This window comes from Vombatus ursinus, unplaced genomic scaffold, assembly GCF_900497805.2.
Source record: "Vombatus ursinus unplaced genomic scaffold, bare-nosed wombat genome assembly UNPS02014807.1, whole genome shotgun sequence".
In the NCBI taxonomy this organism is placed as follows: Eukaryota; Metazoa; Chordata; class Mammalia; order Diprotodontia; family Vombatidae; genus Vombatus; species Vombatus ursinus.
Window position 1 is genome coordinate 1,205,352 of NW_020954585.1, and position 18,767 is coordinate 1,224,118.

At 33.8% G+C, this 18,767-nt stretch overlaps 1 protein-coding gene across 17 annotated transcripts in view; it reads right to left on the reverse strand.

Annotated features, from left to right (window-relative positions):
* LOC114052104 (SUN domain-containing protein 1-like) overlaps positions 1-18,767 on the reverse strand; it is a 62,847-nt gene that overhangs the window by 20,114 nt on the left and 23,966 nt on the right. For 6 of the 17 annotated variants that reach the window (XM_027874567.1, XM_027874568.1, XM_027874570.1 and 3 more), the window contains exons 3-14: positions 16,631-16,816; positions 14,964-15,157; positions 11,533-11,559; positions 11,245-11,430; positions 6,858-7,055; positions 6,208-6,291; positions 5,783-5,893; positions 4,266-4,364; positions 3,642-3,735; positions 1,919-1,977; positions 1,602-1,747; positions 500-586 (exon numbers count right to left, since the gene is read on the reverse strand). In XM_027874567.1, the coding sequence (XP_027730368.1) occupies positions 500-586; positions 1,602-1,747; positions 1,919-1,977; positions 3,642-3,735; positions 4,266-4,364; positions 5,783-5,893; positions 6,208-6,291; positions 6,858-7,055; positions 11,245-11,430; positions 11,533-11,559; positions 14,964-15,157; positions 16,631-16,816 (1,471 nt within the window). The remainder of the gene's footprint in view (positions 1-499; positions 587-1,601; positions 1,748-1,918; positions 1,978-3,641; positions 3,736-4,265; positions 4,365-5,782; positions 5,894-6,207; positions 6,292-6,857; positions 7,056-11,244; positions 11,431-11,532; positions 11,560-14,963; positions 15,158-16,630; positions 16,817-18,767) is intronic. The other 11 variants (XM_027874575.1, XM_027874581.1, XM_027874579.1 and 8 more) reach the window with 6 other exon arrangements.

Consider the following 18,767-nt stretch of genomic DNA (forward strand, 5'->3'; position numbering starts at 1 on the left):
TGAATATTTGTTGAATGATGACAGGACAGAGCTCATGCAGAAGACAACCTCTGGTATTATAATGAAAAAACTAACTACAGAGTACTAAAAGTTTCATTTATTAGTGCTGGCACTGGAACCATGTGGACAGATACCTAGTCTTGTACTTCTTTTTGTATCCCACAGTATCTAGATACATAGTATGAACTCAAAAATTATACTTGATTAACTGAAACTAAAGAGAATCCAGAAACAAGAATAGGAAAAATTGCTTACTAAGCATGAAAACCAGTAACCCCCAAGTCACTCTCAAGGGTTTTTCACAAAGATTCCTTCATAAGGACAATATAAAAGGTTCAACAACAAAAAAACTTCAAAATTCTTTGAATAATTACCAAGAAATTTTAAAAAATTCTTTTACCTGAAGTTGATTATTGGCTATCATTCTAAAAGATGAAAAATAGACTTATGCTTACACTAAAATAACTTATGCTAAAGTTAGAATGGAAAAACTAAGTACCTTGTCCTTTTCAGACAATTTTCCAAGAAGATCTTCAAGCTTCAATATACGGAATTCATTTTCTTGTTGGAAAGCCATAAAATCCATCTTAAAAATAAAAAACAAACATGTTGAATGGAAATTTAAAGCAAGTGATCTCAAAACACATAACACTTTTCAACTGCTAACTTCATTTGGCCACAATTTATCATACCAAACTTGAAGAAAATAATTTAATATACATTTTAATAATGTCTATTTAGAGAGATTATTCTATAGGAAGTTACATATCCAAATTAAAAGTAAAAGCAACCTATGCTAAACTAAAAATCAGAAATGGATTCTCTTCTAATCTTTTTAAAAATAATATCAATAAAAAAATCCTATAATTTCTGCTGCAATGGCAGAAAATACCATAAATCATAGTCTGGGCTGCTGAGCAGGTCTCTGACAGAACTGGAAAAATAAATGAATAGATCTGTCATAGTGAAAAACGAAAGAAGAAAATTTCCTACTCTATCACCCAGTCTGTTTCTTAAAAACACTTGGCTGTTCAGAGTATTGCTACAAATATTACCAACATACAACTGTAAGTACTTTTACGGTACTACTTCCAGGTGATTTCAAATCCAAAGACAATGCTGAAGTCGTTTTACAGGCTAATAACTAATTTCCTTTAAAAAAAAATAGTCCAAACCAAAAAGGATCTTAGACAAAATCAAAGAATTCTTATTCACCTGTCCTTTCTCTGGCATGGTAAAATATTGAAAAATAGTTCAAATAGGAAAATCCATTGTTAAAACCCTAGCAAATAGAGGTTTTTTAAAAGGCTGTCTACAAAATATTTTAGGGAACTTTCTCCAATAAAATGATGATATCAATTGCTAATTAAATCAAACATGAGCTAAATAATGGGGGCAAGAGTGGGAAGGTCAACACTGTTGGAACTCTTTTAAAACATGCATGAAGGTACAAAGCTTCTTTATTTGAAAATTTTATCAATAAATTCAAAAAACAGTGCTCCCCCCACACTGAACCTCATTATTGGCCAACAACTTGACTAATTTACTGTGTGGCATAAAACAATGAGCCAGTCATCTAAGAAAGTATTCAAACAATTTACCTCTGTAGGCTGATTAACATGAGAAGAATCAGGCTTAAAGAAGTATCTGGACTCATCTACCCTCTGTGTTCTGTGTATGTTTGTCCAATTAAATATAGGCAAGAGTGAAAGGAAACTTTCCATGTTCCATAAATAAAGGCCTATCCCTTAGAGAAAAATAAAAATCGAAAAGTTAAAAAAAATTAATTTCAAGAAAGGATACAAGAGATTATATTTAACTAGAAAATTAAGGGAAAATATCTTTAAAAATTAAACATGAATTATCAATTAAAATAAACATAAGTAATCAATATAAAATGAAAACGAACTTCACATACCTAGCAAAAGTAAAAGTGGGATAATTAGCAGTAGCAACTTGCAGATTTTTGGAAGGCACCTGGAAATAAAAATGAAAATGCTTAACTTGCAACAAATAGGAGGTGAAAAATATATCAACAAGCATTTATTAAATACTTATTAGTTGCGAGGCACTCTGTTAAGTTCTTATGATACAAGGAAAAGTAAAAGCAGCCCCTACCCTCAAGAAGTTCACATTTGAATGAGAAATGAACAAATAAGATATGGGTGTGTGTGTGTGTGTGTGTGTGTGTGTGTGTGTGTACCTGTATCTTTCTGTAACAGATAAATTGGAAATGATCTCAGAAGGAAAGCACTAAAAATAAGATAAAGAAAGGCTTCCTGAGGAGGTGGAATTTTAATTGAGATTAGAAGAAATCCATGGAAGCCAGTTGGTGCAGGTGAGGAAGGAAGGGATTCCAGGTATGGTGGACAGCCAGAGAAAACACATGGAGTTGAGAAATGGAGTATCTTGTGCAAGAAAACAGCAAAGAGGCCAGTGTCACTGACTGAAGAATACGTAGATGGGAGAGGTAAGAAGGCTAGAAAGATATGAAGGGGCCATGTCATAAAGAGTTTTAAAACCCAGAGGATTTTATATTTACCCCTAAATGTAACAGGGTGCCACTAGAGAATTTACTGAATGAGGGAATGACATGGTTCTGCAAAGATCATTTCCATAGCTGAGTGGAGGATGGCCTGGAGTAGGGGGAGACTTGAGGGAGGGAGGTCAACCAGAAGGCTATTGCTATAGTCCAAGCTTGAGGTGATTATACCCTCCTTGTACCAGGCTGGTGGTGGTAAAGGAGGGAAGGGGGAACACACAAGAGATATTAAAAAGGTAAAACAGAAAGGACTTGGCAACAAAAGGGATATGGGAGACTTGAGAAAAGAGTAGAAGATGACACTGATTGGGAGCAAAAGTTAGGAAGAGAGAAGAGATTTGGGGGGGGATATAATAATAATATTCACCACACTAATTTTCCTTCTAAGCATTTTATGTAAAACACCTTTGCTCTTAAAAAACACTGCTGTTTCTTAAAGGTACATGATTTCTATCCATTTGCTCAATTTCATAAACTTTCATAAAATTTCATAAAACATAATCTATGAATACAGCAGTGATAAGTATAGATTTCTAATGTTGTAGTAATTATTATTATCGTAGACTAGTATCTGCCTAAGTTCACCAACTACTCATGACATCAACTATATAAGGATGAGAAAAGACATAGAGGAGTGAATGAACATTTACCTGCACAAATCTTCAGTTTCATTAAAGTTTCTGAGATAATACATTTTTGATAACTGGAATTCTGTGTACACTAGTGATTTGTTCTAAATCCTTCTCCTCTATGTATTTGACACGTTCCTATATTTCTGACATTACTCTAATGCTGCCTTGGTTGTCCAAGACACCAATCAACAGACTCGTTACTATATGTAAGATACTGCATACTCAATTGCAGAGTATTAGAAAAGAAGTGCCTGACTGATTAAAACTTCCGTGAATAAAGTCCAAAAATGACCTGACTTATTCCCTATTCTATGAGATTCCAATATGAGTAACCTGATTTTGATTGCTCTAATACTTTTTACCAAACCATGATTGCTAACCAACAATTAAAGTGAGTGAATTTTAATAACAAAACGGTCCCCCACTTTTGAAACTTAAAATTGATGTTAGAGGAAAGATTTTCTTACCTTGTAAGTAGGAACACATTTAACCAAGAAATCAAAGTAACAAATTGGTACCATCCAGTTCCTAGCCACCAGAATACTCCAGAGGCTGCCTTCCCTAAAAATAAAACGTAAAAAGTAGAACTGTTCTGAGGAAATCAAAGCCTCTAAGTGGTAACAACCAAGCAACAAGCAACCACAACAAATAAATTACTTTGACTATTTTCAAAGTAGATGATCAAAGAAATCTGTGAACAGGATTTTTACATGCACCACAATAGGACTAAGTCATATAGCAGTGGTTAAGAGTAAAACCACAGAGCAACATAAGTCATAGATGCACAAGACAAGATGCAAAGGAAGAAACATTTATTTAAAGCATTAAATTCATGCACTTCAATTACACTGAAATCAAGCTCCTAGCAATGAATTTGGTATCTCAAATCTTTCCCACACACACACACCAAATACTTATGCAACTAGAAATTTAGGATGTTAGCACTTCTAGGTAGTAATGATTGAAAAATGTTATTTCAAGAAGTCAAAATGAGAACCTAAAAATGAAAGTCATCAGATCACATAGGAAAAATACTTAATTTGCCAAAAGCCTTTCGGATCATGCTAGCATAAAAAGCCAAAAATAACCACCTGGAGAAACAATAGCCAACCAAAGAAACGATAACACCTTCTTGGACACAAACCATCCTGTAGCTCCAATCCCTTGCAGTGTTTGCATCAAAAAGTAACCTATAACAGATAAAAGGTGTATGCAGAGTGCACACACAGAGAATGTAACCAGAATACCATCCTCTAAATACATAATAAAATAGCTTCTCCCACTTGACAAATTTATGAAACTAATAAATTTGTTTTTAAATTTTACCATTCTCTATTTTTATTAAGTCAAAGAATTTTCTTTGCTTTCAATAAAATAAAATTATTTATAAATCAGGGAAGACAGAAATTCATTGAAATTGACTAGCAATATGAAAAAGCACTTGTTATGAATTAGAATAATTTTTCTTCAATTCTACACTTTTTTCTTATCTTGTCCAACTAAAATGTCTATAATGTAACAGTCACTTTAACAAGTATTTCCTACAATCCAAGTTTCCTAATAATTTTGTTGGAGATTTCTTTTATGTTTGAGAACAGTACTACCAAATTTTATGATAAGGAGAATGCAACACTCTAAGGTAAATTAAGCTGTAAAAAAAATCAGCATAACACTCTTGGGGAAATCATGTTTACATATAGAATTTTAAACCGAATTTTTTTTTAAATTTTTCATGGCCTCTCCCCTACGGAGAAAAAAAAATCATCAAAACACAACATAAATAACCTTACATTAAAATGACACATATGTAAAGTTTGTGGCTGCTTAGGAGATTCCTTAATTACTGTTTCTCTTTTACAGTGACATTGATGTTATATACATGTTAATTTTAACTGCCTGAAATCTCTGTACTCAAAGTATAAGAAGGTTCCAGTAATAACTGACTTTTACTGAAACATAAAGAAGTCATCTGTTCAATTATTGTTCATTTATTCAATAACTCACAAAACAATTTTATTTTAACTAACTTTTACAGCCTTACAGGGAAAAAGTTACTATCCCTTTCTCCATGAAACACACGAATCAAAGATAAACAGAAAATCACATACTTTCATGAAATAACACCTTGTTGACTTTTATAATATTACCAATTAAGACAAAGTGGTGTTGAATTTTTTCAAATAAGGCAAAATGTATTTAACATAAATGTTCTTTATTATGCAACTGAAATACATGGCTATCTGTAAAATAATATTGTATCTCAGAAGAATAATTAACTTAGTTTTACTTAAACCTCCCTACAAAGTTGAGTTCTATCCATCAAACCTGCACTACATAAATAAATTAGACAGTTAACCTACAAATTTATCTGTATTTTTAGCTCAAGTTTCTATTTTGACTGTGCTTTATTAGATCTGAAGCTACTTATTACTTCTCTCACAGAGGGGTTGTGAGAAAAGTGCTTTACAAACTTCAAAGACCTATTGAAAAGTGAGTTACTGTTATTTAAAATCCTTAAAAGATTTTATAAAAACAAAGCAACGAATGATTAACATTTGTGAAATAATGATGAAAAAGAAAAACAAACAAAAAAGGTGCAAGAGTCAACCTGTGTGAGAAAAGGTGTGCCAAATGGTCCTTGCTACCCTTTTTGACCTTGAAGATTGCAAGTGGGTTGTTGTATATGTTTCAAGATGTTTCTTCCCCTTACAGTCATCACCTGTTGGTTGTGGTAACAATTAAGCATTAATTTAACAAATTAATAAGTAAGTTAGTCAATCAATAGACCTGTGTCCAGTCATGTCAAAATAGCAATTTATAAAAAACAAAAAAATAATCAGTTAAGTGAAATCTGGCAGTTGTTTCTATAATTTAAGTATTTAAACAGTAGGTCTCTTAACCAATAATGGATATTAGCTCTGGATATAGGGCATGTGTCACTCATGTAATTTAATCAGGCCACTAAAAAATTATAACCTGTGCAGAACTGAGCCAAAGACTAAGTTTTCACACATATGATAAAGCCATACTTACACAGTGATTCACCATTTACACTGAGGTGACCATCCTCTCTGAGAAACTCTTTTACATTCACACACCCACAGTAATTCGAATGAGCTGCAATATATGCAAAACAGGCTTAGAAAAATTCATCTCTCTCAAGTCCAAATTCTTCTAGCTTTACATGAAGCCAGTGCAATAAGATAGTTTGAAATGGATATCTGAAGCTCTACCTAATACAAGTGAATGCTGGTGAGGTTTTATTACTGAAAGATTAAAAAAAAAGTACTGACTGGCAAACTGAATTCCCCAAACCAGCAGCAATAAAAGAAAATCTTGTTTAAAAAAAATTTATAAATACAGCACAGAAGTCCTGAACCAAAAATCAATCAATTTAATAGATTACCTTTGTTTTAAAAAGGTAAAATGAATCAAGGAATAATAATGTTGAAAAAGAAAGATTATAGCAGTACATTTTGATACAATTGTTTAAGCAACAGTCAATTTTCAGCTTTAAAGATAAGATAAACTACTATCAGTAAGCTCAGAAAAAACAGCCACAAGAAGATAGTACTGACTGAAGGAGAAGAAAATATAGATGAAAAGCCATAAGAAAAAGTACAGTTGTTTTCTCCACCTCTAAAGCACTGTTTGGTGGGAAAAGAAGAAAATTTGTTAAATACCTTTTGATTCATGGCTTTTCGTCTTACAACTTTTTGATTCACAATCTTTAGATTCATAATTTTTTAATTTGTAATTCTCTGATTCGTAACCCAACTTCATTAAAACAACTTGAAAAAGTTGAACTAAGAGTGATGAAAATGATGCCGCTGTGTGTTTGGCCAGACGTGAAATTCTATTCATGTAGAGAGATGCACCTCCTATTAAAAAAGTGTGAATACAAGTTATTTCCTCCCACAAGACTAACACTTACTCTCCACTGATCAAAAAAATTCACCCTGCAAATTACATGATCACATAAAACCAGAAAGGTCCTTTTAGTTAGAGAATTTTAAAGAATTTATATAAATTTAAACAAAAGGCCCTAAAAGTTAAAATGAAATTTTCATTAAAGCTGTATTTCAGCAAAAGAATATGGATCCTTACAATATCCTGGCATGAATAAAAATAACGTGTCAGATTTATCAACATCAAGGACCTCATACTAGCAAACAACTGTAAAATATCATTCAGGTACCAGGGTGGGGAACTTGGGGCCTCAAGGCCACATGTGGCCTTCCAGGTCCTTAGGTGTGGCCTTTGGAATGAGTCCAAGTCTTACAGAACAAATCCTTTTAGTAAGGGGATTTGTTCTGTGAAGTTTGGATTCAGAGGGCCACACTTGAGGCCACATGTGGCCCTGAGGCCAGAGGTTCCCCACCCCTGATTCAGGATGAAACCATTTCATTCTAACAGACTTTCTTCTGCAGAGGACAAGCCATGGTTTTCATTGGGTTCACTGAGTAGCAGTAAGAGGAGAAAATGCCCTCGCTCTTCCTATTGTGCCTGGGAGGCCATCATTAGTCTTTATTATCATTACCTGGATAACATGAGTTATCCCTTCCCTTGGATCTCTCTCTTGTAAAGAAAACAATGGCTTTACAAACCATTGCTTGCAAAAATCTAAGATCTAAGGATATAAATTCCCTGTCCCACCCTCCCTCAAGAATATTAGAATAACCTTCTAGGGAACCCTATTATAAACCATATACAAAGCACTATGTTGGTTTCTGTTTTTATAAGCTTCAGCAGAATTTGTAGAAAACAAATATCAGAAATTCCCTTTTTTTACAGTTTTTTGGTTGCTAAAAGTACAGCTCTCTTCAAGTCTTCTCCTGGCTCCATGTCTTTGTCCACAGACAGAATGGACTTCCTCCTCAGTTCTCATTTGTAAAGTGCTGAGACTGGACTAGATAGATGACTTGATAACTGCCACCTAGCTCTAAATCTTTGAATCTAAGACTGATCCCTTTGCCTATTCACATTTTTTTCCTGTCTTCAATCCTCAGCTCAGGTACTATCTCACCCACAAACACTTTCACTAGCTAGAAATAGCTTCATTTCCTTGAATCTTTCAAGTTACTATTCTACCACCTCTTCTCTCTGGACTTAATCACATGAACCATATGATTTTCAAGACAAAAAAAATTTGTTTTATTCTGTCAAATCACTATTTTGTGGTGTCTGGTGTTTTATAAAAATTACAGAATCTTGACATTAGAAGACAACTCATAGATACCTTCCTTTCAACAAGCATTATTCTAGGCACTGCAGACAGAGACAAAACTCAGGGTTGCTGCCTTCAAGGAGTTTATATTCTACTCTTACCACTGCCACTTTATCTGGATTATTCCAATAACTTCATAACAGGTTTTTTGTTGGTGCCATTCTCCCCACCCATCTCCAACTCCAATCCATCCTTTATGACACTGCCAGACTATCTTATTTTATAGCTTTGGTCAATACCTTTTACCCGCTCAAAAAATCTTCATTGGTTCTTCATTTATCATTTAAGGCCAACCAAATTCTGGCACCATCCTAGCTTTGTGACCCTCATACAACTTCTTTGCAAGTACTCTATGCTCAAGTCAAAATGAAAAACTGTCTTCTGGGATACAACTTTTGGAATGCCAACTTTTGTTTATAATATTCCGTTTACCTAGTATATCTTGTCCTCCCCATCCTGTCTAGGAATTCAGATTCCTAACCATTTTCAAATGTTCCCTTTTTGGTGAACAACTTATCTATGATCAACCCACCCACAAATCTTTTTGTTTTCCCCAACAGACCTCAAACTAGGCTTTATTGTACATTTCTTCAATATAATTACATATTGTAGTTATGTATTTACATATCGTGTCAGATTCCCTTATCAAAATTTAAGTTCCATGAATGCAAGAACCACTTTTTAGATCCTTGTTCTGAGCGCCTAGTGCAGAGCTTTACATATCAGCAAGCTAAATAAATGTTTATTGAATTCAGAGTCCCTGGACAATCACCCTAATGTCTCCAACAGAGAGTTAATCTCAACGTTGAGGCTCAGTATTTAATGGTATTTGCATATATTTCTACACCCTTCTCCACTTGTAATACAGCATTTCCCACCCCTAACCCCTAACCCCAAAAAAGTTTTGATTCTCTTTGGCTTCTGACCAAGGGGCTGAATTGTCTACAAATCAGAGAAAGAAAACTAAGTTAGCTAAATTTTCTATACAATGAATGCTACTTTGTTTCCATCCCTATCCATTATGACAAATGGATTCTGGTAATTTCTCTAGTATGGGATGAAAAGACTTGATAATTTGATTAGAATAAAAAAAACTGCATTTTGAGCAAAAGCAAAACTTTATGGGAGACTGATAATAAGGAACAACTGTATTTACATCTTAAATTCATATTCAACTCAGAAAACGTTGTTAATGTCTGTTCACAACATAAAAATTAAAAAAAAGACGTTTCACATAACATTTTACTTCCTCATCTACTTTCTCCTCATTCTTTCTTGTTATATTAACAATATGAGCAACTTTACAAGAAAAAACAAAAGAGGACACTCTCATTTTGCCCACTGTGATATAAGAATGCTACAATGGACATGTCTTTCAAAAGTACACCCTATGTTTTCCAACTCTTATCAAGCAAAAATTTTCAGCCTCTCCAAAAACATTTCTGGAAATAAAGCTAAATTTATAAGAAATATAAAATACATATGTTTTGAATTTAAATGGCTAAGCAGCATTTAAGAATGAAAACTTTCTGATAACAGCTAAAGACTATTGTTGAAGTAGCTCCTGAAAGGCTCTTAGGAATACAGAGTTTTGCTAAAGGGACACAGCAAAAGTGATAGTCACAGTAGGGACTCTCAATAGTAACAGTTTTTACCAAATATCCCTTATTCCATCTAAAGGGCCAAGGGCAACCTCTCAGTCTTAGCCAAACTGTCAATCAAACAGAACCCACGCTGTGTTATGTGGCTCCACAATTCTCTCAGTAGCCTGTAGGAGAAATGGCTACAGTCACTGCCTAGGGAAACAAAGGGTAGTGACTTTCAAAAACCTAAGTGTTTAGTTGGCAGAAAGGGATTCTCTCTCTCTCTTTTTTTTTTTTTTGACTAGGCAATAGGGTTAAGTGACTTGCCCAGGGTCACACAGCTAGTAAGTGTTATGTGTCTGAGATCGGATTTGAACTCAGGTCCTCCTGAATCCAGGGCCAGTGCTCTATCCACTGCACCTCCTAGCTGCCCCCAGAAAGGGATTCTCAAAGTATGCACAGGGAGCATTCTGTGGGAACTTCCTTATGGACCTGCCAGTAGCAAAAGTCCCTAGATTCATACTCCATTCTGTGAGGATGTTTCTGGGGTACCTCTCAATTTCAATTCAAGTCCAGGTAGATAATGTTAGAATATTAATATTAACTTGGGCAATTAATGGAGTTGTTTTTCCTATAACAAAAGCAGTCATCACAAATATAAAATCAGTACACAGGCCTCTCCAGGAACTGAATTCAGTAAATATCTCCATCTTTTCACCTGCCCCACCAAAACTTTCCTCTTGCTCCTCCTCAGAAATACAACCATAGACCTATCAGATTAGGGGGTTTAAATCAGCAGTAACATTTCTGCCTCTCTTTCCTACCATAATTTCCATAAAATTTTTTTATTACAGAAAACATTTCTTAACTGTCAAGCATTATTTTTGTAATTTTATCAGTAATTCAGATGACGCACATATGGGGCACTAAGCAAGAAATAATGGCATAATTTTAATAAGAGAAGTTTCGAAGTGGTATTGAAAACTTAAAAATCTATCATACTCAAAAGAAAACTGAAAAGCATTTGTTTGCTCACATCCAAAATGTTATGCTGTAATGTTAATGGGTAACAAATATTCTCTAGAAAAAATACTATCCAATTGCAAGTACACCAGTTATTTCATTGCTTAGTTTTTTAAAGCACAAATAACTCAAAAATCTACAGCAGAAATGGTTTAAATAAACATACATCATTCTGTAGAATGAAATAGTTTTACAAGGCTATCATCCTAATATTTTGCTTAAAAAAACTAGACTTACGTTTTTGACTCCCATCCCTAAAATAAATTCTTGAAGATGGCACGTGGGAAGTGGAGTAGGCTGTGAGGACATCCTTTCGCTCAGAAAGCATACTGCAATCACTGCATATATAACCATTGTTCAAGGCTGTGTCTGTTTCTCCAGTTGCTAGGTCACCATTTCCCTGAATGACAGTTTTAGTCCCACCTAAATTTTTTTTAAAAAATAGATTGAAATTGTTTATTTTGATATGAATTAACCTAAAAAATAAATGTATTTTGGAGAAAAGAAGGAACATGGACTAATTACCTTTAAGATCACCATCATCATCAAGACCTAAAAACAAAACAAAACACATTCTTATTGCTGAAAACAACACAAACTAAAATGTGTACAGGAGCTTAGAAACTACAAGAGTTAAAAATCATAATTATATTGCATCATATTAAGCAGCATTTAAAGCTTCCTCTCCTCAATTTAAGCATAAGGAAACAAGAAACAAAATCGTATCTGTCCCTGCTTCCTTCATGTGACTATTGGGGAAAGCTGCATTAATTAGTAGCATATGCTGCTTCTGTTGCCTGGTAACCACTTTCACTGCCAGAACAAACAGCACAGCGAAACAAGAATACTAACTCTTGCCAAAATTAGTACATAATATTTTGGAAACTTATTCAAATCCTTCAAATCACAGTATAAGAAAAAAGAATCAGCATGAAAGTCACAGAGAGATAAGTAACTTTTAAAGAAAGCTAACATAACAGTAATAACCAACGCTAAAAAGCTCTTTAAGGTTTGAAAAACACTTTACATACAATATCTCATAAAATAAAAAAAGTAATGTAACCAATTCCTTTATAAAATAAAATGCTCTATCCACCTATATTACTATATATAGCAAAAAAAAAAAAATTACCACCACCTGAGAGGAAACCTTTTGAATTATTAATTTAAAAAAGTTATTTATATTTACAAATCAGATTAAACTTCTTGTTCAGTCATTTCATCCATGTCCAACTCTTTGTGACACTATTTGGGGTTTTCTTGGCAAATATACTAGGGTGATTTGCCATCTCCTTCTCCAACTCATTTCACAGATGAGGAAACTGAAGCAAAAAGCATTAAGTGACTTGCTCAAAGTCACACAGCTAGGAAGTGTGTGAGGCTGGATTTGAACTCAGGTCTTTCTGATTCCAGGCCCAATCCACTGTGCTACCTAGAATGCACTCAATTAAAACTTACAATTATACTATTTATATTTACAATTATTCTATTTAACTGAAATGATAAATTTGGCTCAGAAGGAAACCTGAAAGGATCTAGTCAATATCTCTGAACTTCAACCAGGATAGCAAAAAAAAAAAACAAAAAACAACTATCGATGTCAAAGGGGCATCAACTCTTGCTAAATAATATAATTATCATTTTAAAATCTAAAATCTTTAAATGGTCTAAAATGTTCTGACAATAAACACTAAGGATATTCAGATTCCAATGCTTAGTTCTATGAGAGATTATTTCAATCGATAAAAATGTATTAAGCGGGGGCAGCTAGGCAGCGCAGTGGATAAAGCGTCAACCCTGGTGTCAGGAAAACCTGGGTTCAAATTTGGCCTCAGAGATCTTATCACTTATAGCTGTGTGACCCTGGGCAAGTCACTTAACCCTACTGCCTAGCAAAACAAAAAACAAAAAACAAAAACATATTAAGCGTTTTCAATGTGCTAGACACTTGCTAAGAGTTCAAAATTTAAAAAAAGAGGCAAAAGACAGTTCCTGCCCTCAAGAAGCTTACACTCTAATGGGGGAGAAAACATGCAAACACATATATTCAATGTAAACCATATACAGGATAAACAGAAAATAATTAACTGAAGGAAGGAGTTGGGAAAGGCTTATTATAAAAGATGAGATTTTAGTTGAGATTTAAAGGAAGCCAGGAAAGTCAGCAGGTGGAGTTGAGGAGGGAGACTGGCATAGGGGACAGCCAGAGAAAATGTCTCGAGCCAAGAGATGGAGTGTCTTGTTTACAGAACAGACAGGAGGCCAGAGTCGCTGGATCAAAGAGTATGGGGCAGGCAGTATGGTGTAAGAAGACTGGAAAGGTAGGAGAGGGCTTTGAATGCCAAGTCGGAGTATTTTGTATTTGATTCTGGAGGTGACAGGGAGCCACTAGAGTTTATTGATTAGGAGAGTGATATGATCAGACCTTCACTTTAGGAAAATCATTTTGGTGGCTGAATGGAGAGGACAGATTGGAGTGGAGAAAGACTTGAGGCAGGCAGACCCATCAGCAGGCTATTGCTAATAGTTGAAGCTTGAGGTAATCCACTAGAGGGCCTGCATTAGAGTAGAGGCAATATCAGAAGAGAGAAGGGACTGTATGAAGAGAAGTTGAAGAGGTGAAATCAACAGGCCTTGGCAATAGCTTGGATTGAAGGGTGGGTGGAGCGGCGAGCAACAGTGAAGAGTTGAGGATTAACTCCTAGGTTGTGAGCTTGAGGGACTGGGAGGATGGTGCTACCCAAAAACACGGAAGGTAGAAGAGATGGGAAAAAAAAAAAAAAGAAGTGGTGGGGAGGGTTGTGGGGGGGAATGAATTGTTCTGGACATGTTTAGTTTAAGATGTCTACTGGATATCCAGGTTGAGATGTCTGAAAGGCAAATGGAGATACAAGATTGGAGGTCAACGGAAAGATGGGGGCAGGAGAGGTAGATTTGAGAATCATCAGCAGTTGGTAATTAAAAGCATGTGAACTGATAAGATCAGCAAATTAAGTAGTATAGAAGGGAAAGAGAAAAGGGCCCAGGACAGAACCTTGGGACACTAGTGGTTATTATCTCATTCTACCTATTCTTTCTTCCATTCACAAAAGTATTTTGGAGGTTAAAAGTGAGGCAAGATCCAAAAATAAAGAAAATTACTTTGCTATCGTAACACAAAATATTATGTCATTATAGTAATAGTATATACAAGTAGTATAACAAACCTGAAATCACAATTCCTAGACAAACTCAATCTGCTGGATGGTATATATAAAAGTTATTTATCATTTTATCATATTTAGGTAGTCTCTATATCACTTTGCTACAGAAAGAGGGCAAATCATAAAACTAAACACTTAAGCCCATAGGGTCAAATCAGAAATCAACTCTGAGGAATACTTACACAGTATAATTGCTTTCCGATGGCTCAGGAATTTTAAAATAAAAATCTCTAACCTTTAATTTTCTTCTGTTTTATATAATAATTTCAAAGCTTTCTAGTATGTCACACTATATCAGCTAGTTTGATTTTTTTTGGTGCCAAGTTTGCTTAAAGGTGATTCCCATGACACCATACTTAGAAAACAGATCTAGTTATGACATCCAATTATATTACTTTAATTGTCCAGATCAAAACAAAAACAAATATTCCAAACCTCATGGGAAATTAAGCAGAGCAAAGTCAAAGACTAAAGTAGTATTCAATAAGTTCTATGCACACAGCATTCAAAGTAGTATTCAAATAAGTATCTTTATGTCCATAAGCAAATCATTTAAACTTTTGGTACTTTGGTTTCCCTAGCTATAAAATGGAAAGAGTGATTGATATTTACTTCCTAGGGATAGTCCAAAAAATTATTAAAATATAGATGATATAATCTGAGCTTCTTATAGACAAACAAGAAACACATTTAAAATACACAAACACACCTCACATAATTTTTTCCAAAAGCAACAGTCTCCCATTAACTCACCCCAGAAATGGACAACTTTGGTCTGTTTACGAATTAAAGACTCATCCAGGACAGAGGATCTTAAAGATGTACCGCTAGCATGGCTATCAAAGGTACTCTGGCTGAGAAGGGAGGAGGAGTTGGAAGCAGCTTTTCTTGTAGTATGATTTACAGCCAAAGACTGTTTGTTTGTGTTTCTATGATGTTTTGATGTCCTATCCAAAAAAGAAAACACATCTGCAAACCTTCTCTGATAAATACAAAACAATTAGAATTTAATGATGAACTTCATAATGATGAAAAGTAAACATAAATTCCAAGATTAAGTAATTAATATTTTAAATAATTTAAGTGATTTGCTTTTTATAAATTCATACAATGAACTTTTTATACTTCATCAGTACCAACGGAGAAACTTCACATTATTTCTCAAGGATAAGCAAAATTTGTATTTAGATTAGTGAATCAAGGACATAGTCAACATCTTGGAATATGGCTTTCTGCATTTACATTCTGATCTACTAGAAAAATGACTTCAAAGCTAAGTTTTTATGAAAATTCAACCTTATATAAGAAAAATACCAGAGTTGTCAATCCGTATCATTGAAGAGAGTTTCCATACCAGGAGTTTCCTACACAAATAAAATCACAGGCTCAGATTTCTCCCAACCCCTACTCCCCTCAAGTGCTCTCATCCTTCCAGAAAAGACAGAAAACCGTCAGACAGTTTTTTCTACTAGGCTATTTTTATTTAAAGCATTTAGTATATATATATTTAATTAACTTAAATGTTAAATACTTAGAAAGAGTATACTCTTTCTACCAAATCAACTATGGGAAGCATACATAATAAGACAATTTATAACGATCAGAATTTGAAGAAATTTTGTATGGTTTCCTCTCATAATTCATATGAGAACAATTCAATATGAAACATTAATGCTGGCCCTTTTGATTCTATTCTCCTACAAATGCCACTCACTTTTTTCTCTTCCCTTTCATCACCTTTGTACTGAATATCTGTGCTCACAGATCATAATTCAGATTTGAATAAGGTTAAAGCTGTTGCCTTAATTCTTCACCAAAGCATGAAAATCATCCCATACTTTTCGGTATAGTAGCGATATGAAACATGGAAAGGTCATAAATTGAATATATTTGAGAATGACAAGGCAATGTATTCATAGACCTTAATCTACCATGTAAATCTTGTAATGAATGTGCATATACACTTTATAAAATCTATCTTAATCACTAATATTACAAAGCTGAATTGTAACATATTTGTTTTGGCAAGATCCCTTTCCCCCTTCCATGACATTTGGTCAGACAGCTGAAGTTCAATTCTTATTACACTGGATGAATAAAACTTTCTAAACCATGACTATTAGTACTATATCTGGAACTGAAGTTGCTTTATTGTGTGGCAGCTGTCTCTTTAGCACTCTGAAATATAACTGAATAGGACTTCAACTGAACAAAATGTCAGTGCTTAACTCCGTAGAACGGCAATAACATTATAAATTCTAGAAGTGGTTACACGAGTATTTCTACCATATCAAAATGTGCAACATAATATTAATCCTTAATATGTGAAATTTGTTAAGGTAAAGTTTTACACAAGATATAAATACATGTGATTTTGGACAGTGAATAATTTTTAAACATCAAAGGAAAACATTGCTTACTTTGAAATCTTGTCTTTGTGAGAAGTATTTCTAGTATAGGAGTGAGTATTTTCCATCTGACCATCATCACTGGTGTATGTTGTAGGGACCGAATGCAAGCTTCGACGTGACAGTCTTGGAAAATCAAACACAGGATCCAATTTATGTTCAGTCTCAAAATCCAGGGCATCTGAAGAATAGCTTGAACTACAATGAAAACAAACTTATCACAAGGTTATCAAGTTTTAATGTCATTTGGCATAAAGCTTAAAAAAACTTACTGGAACAAATAGATTATCCAACATATTTGGCCAAAACATTTTTTAAATTGCTAATCATTAAAGGAAACTACAATTATTCTAATAAAAAACTTACTTTAATTAACCCCAAGACTGCTTGGAACATAAAAAAGGCCAGCACAGTTCTTTACCAAAGACATCTTCTAACTACTTCTACATTTTAAAAGCAAACAATATATTTCCTAGTGTGATAGCAATAGGTTTCTTAAACATCTAAGTATCTAAATCTAAGGCATTGGGAAACGAAATCGAAATCTAAGGCATTAGGAAAAAGTACTGTAGCAAATCAACAAGGTAACAAAATATTTTCAAATGTTCATGCTGAAATATATATTCAATATTCATATGTAGGTTTAGGTTAAAAGAGCTTATACCACAAAACAGAATGTTTTGCATGATATGAAGAAAAAAAAACATTAGATTTAGAGCCAGAGGAACCAGGTTCAAATCCTGCCTCTCCCCCTTGCTATGTATATCACCCTGTGTGAGAACATTTAACTTCTTTGGGCCTTAGTTTCCTCACCGATAAAATAAGGGTGTTGAAAGAGATTTTTCTTAAGTACCATTCCACTTCTAAATCTATGATCTAAACACAATCCAAAATAACACCAAATTTCTTTGAATGGGATACTACAAACAATACTAATATTTTTTAAAATACTAATATTAAATTAACATTACTTAGGATTAATCAAAGCAGTCTAATAAAGACATTTTTTCCCAAAGAGGAATTTAACAACCTAATTGTTTGGTAGAGAGTGACATATATATGTTTTAAACAAAATTAATTCATAGCTATGTCTTACACACATCATCTTCAGTACTAGCCTTCTTAGCATCAGTGCAAGACTTAGCATCATAGGTTCTCAGAGTAATAAGATTTTTGAGAGGTTACAGAATCCAAATAACACGTGGGCAGTGCAGCAGTGATCATCCAAGTATAACATAACACTATTTCCATAGGAAAATACATTCAGAGTTCTCAGAAATGCACAAACTTTCAGAACACAACACACTCTAAAACGGAGACTACCTGTAGTCTCTATTAAATGACTGGGGATGAAAAAGCAAAACAGAACAATTGAGATGTCCCAATTCTGAATTAGGAGGGAAGAATGACATGAGAATATATTCATACTTATTTAGCAAACAATATAAAAGATTAGGAACATTAGCTAGAATAAGACTCAAATAGTAAAGGCCTAATCTGGTCCTAAAATAGAGTAAAACATTTTAATTTTGGTCTATTATCTTCATGAAGAATATTTAACTTTTTAATTAAATTTTTATTTCCTGGCTTTTATATATAAACCAAATACAAAATGCTAAAATATTTTTCCCAGAACCTAAAACCAGAACCACACAAAACTATTCAAATAAATGTTCTATCCAATAAACGCACGAGCTGCAGTGAGCATCAAATAACTATGGTCGACTGTTTGCTAAATGACAAATTAATTGACCAACATATAAATGAAATTCTCCACATGTTTTTAGGTATATCACCTCAAATTTATAAGAAAAACAACTAAGAAAATGCATGCAGGTAAAGTAAGTTACACAGTTCAAATAAGAGCAAAGATGAAATGCTGGCAGAACTCTCGAGGTCTAACCAAATTATTTTATTTTACTGGCTATTACTTGATATAAATAGGCAGTAGGCATAGCTTGTAAAAATTATTTTTTACATAAAGATTTTATTTGGTAAAACATGACCTATAGATATCTCTTATTTTAACACCAAATCAGATCTATAACAGATCACTCCACAAAAAAAAATCAGAGGAATGCTTCTTCATCTGCTTTACAGAAGGATTCATTAGTTCTTAAAGAGTTAGTTATCTTACAGCATTTAAAAT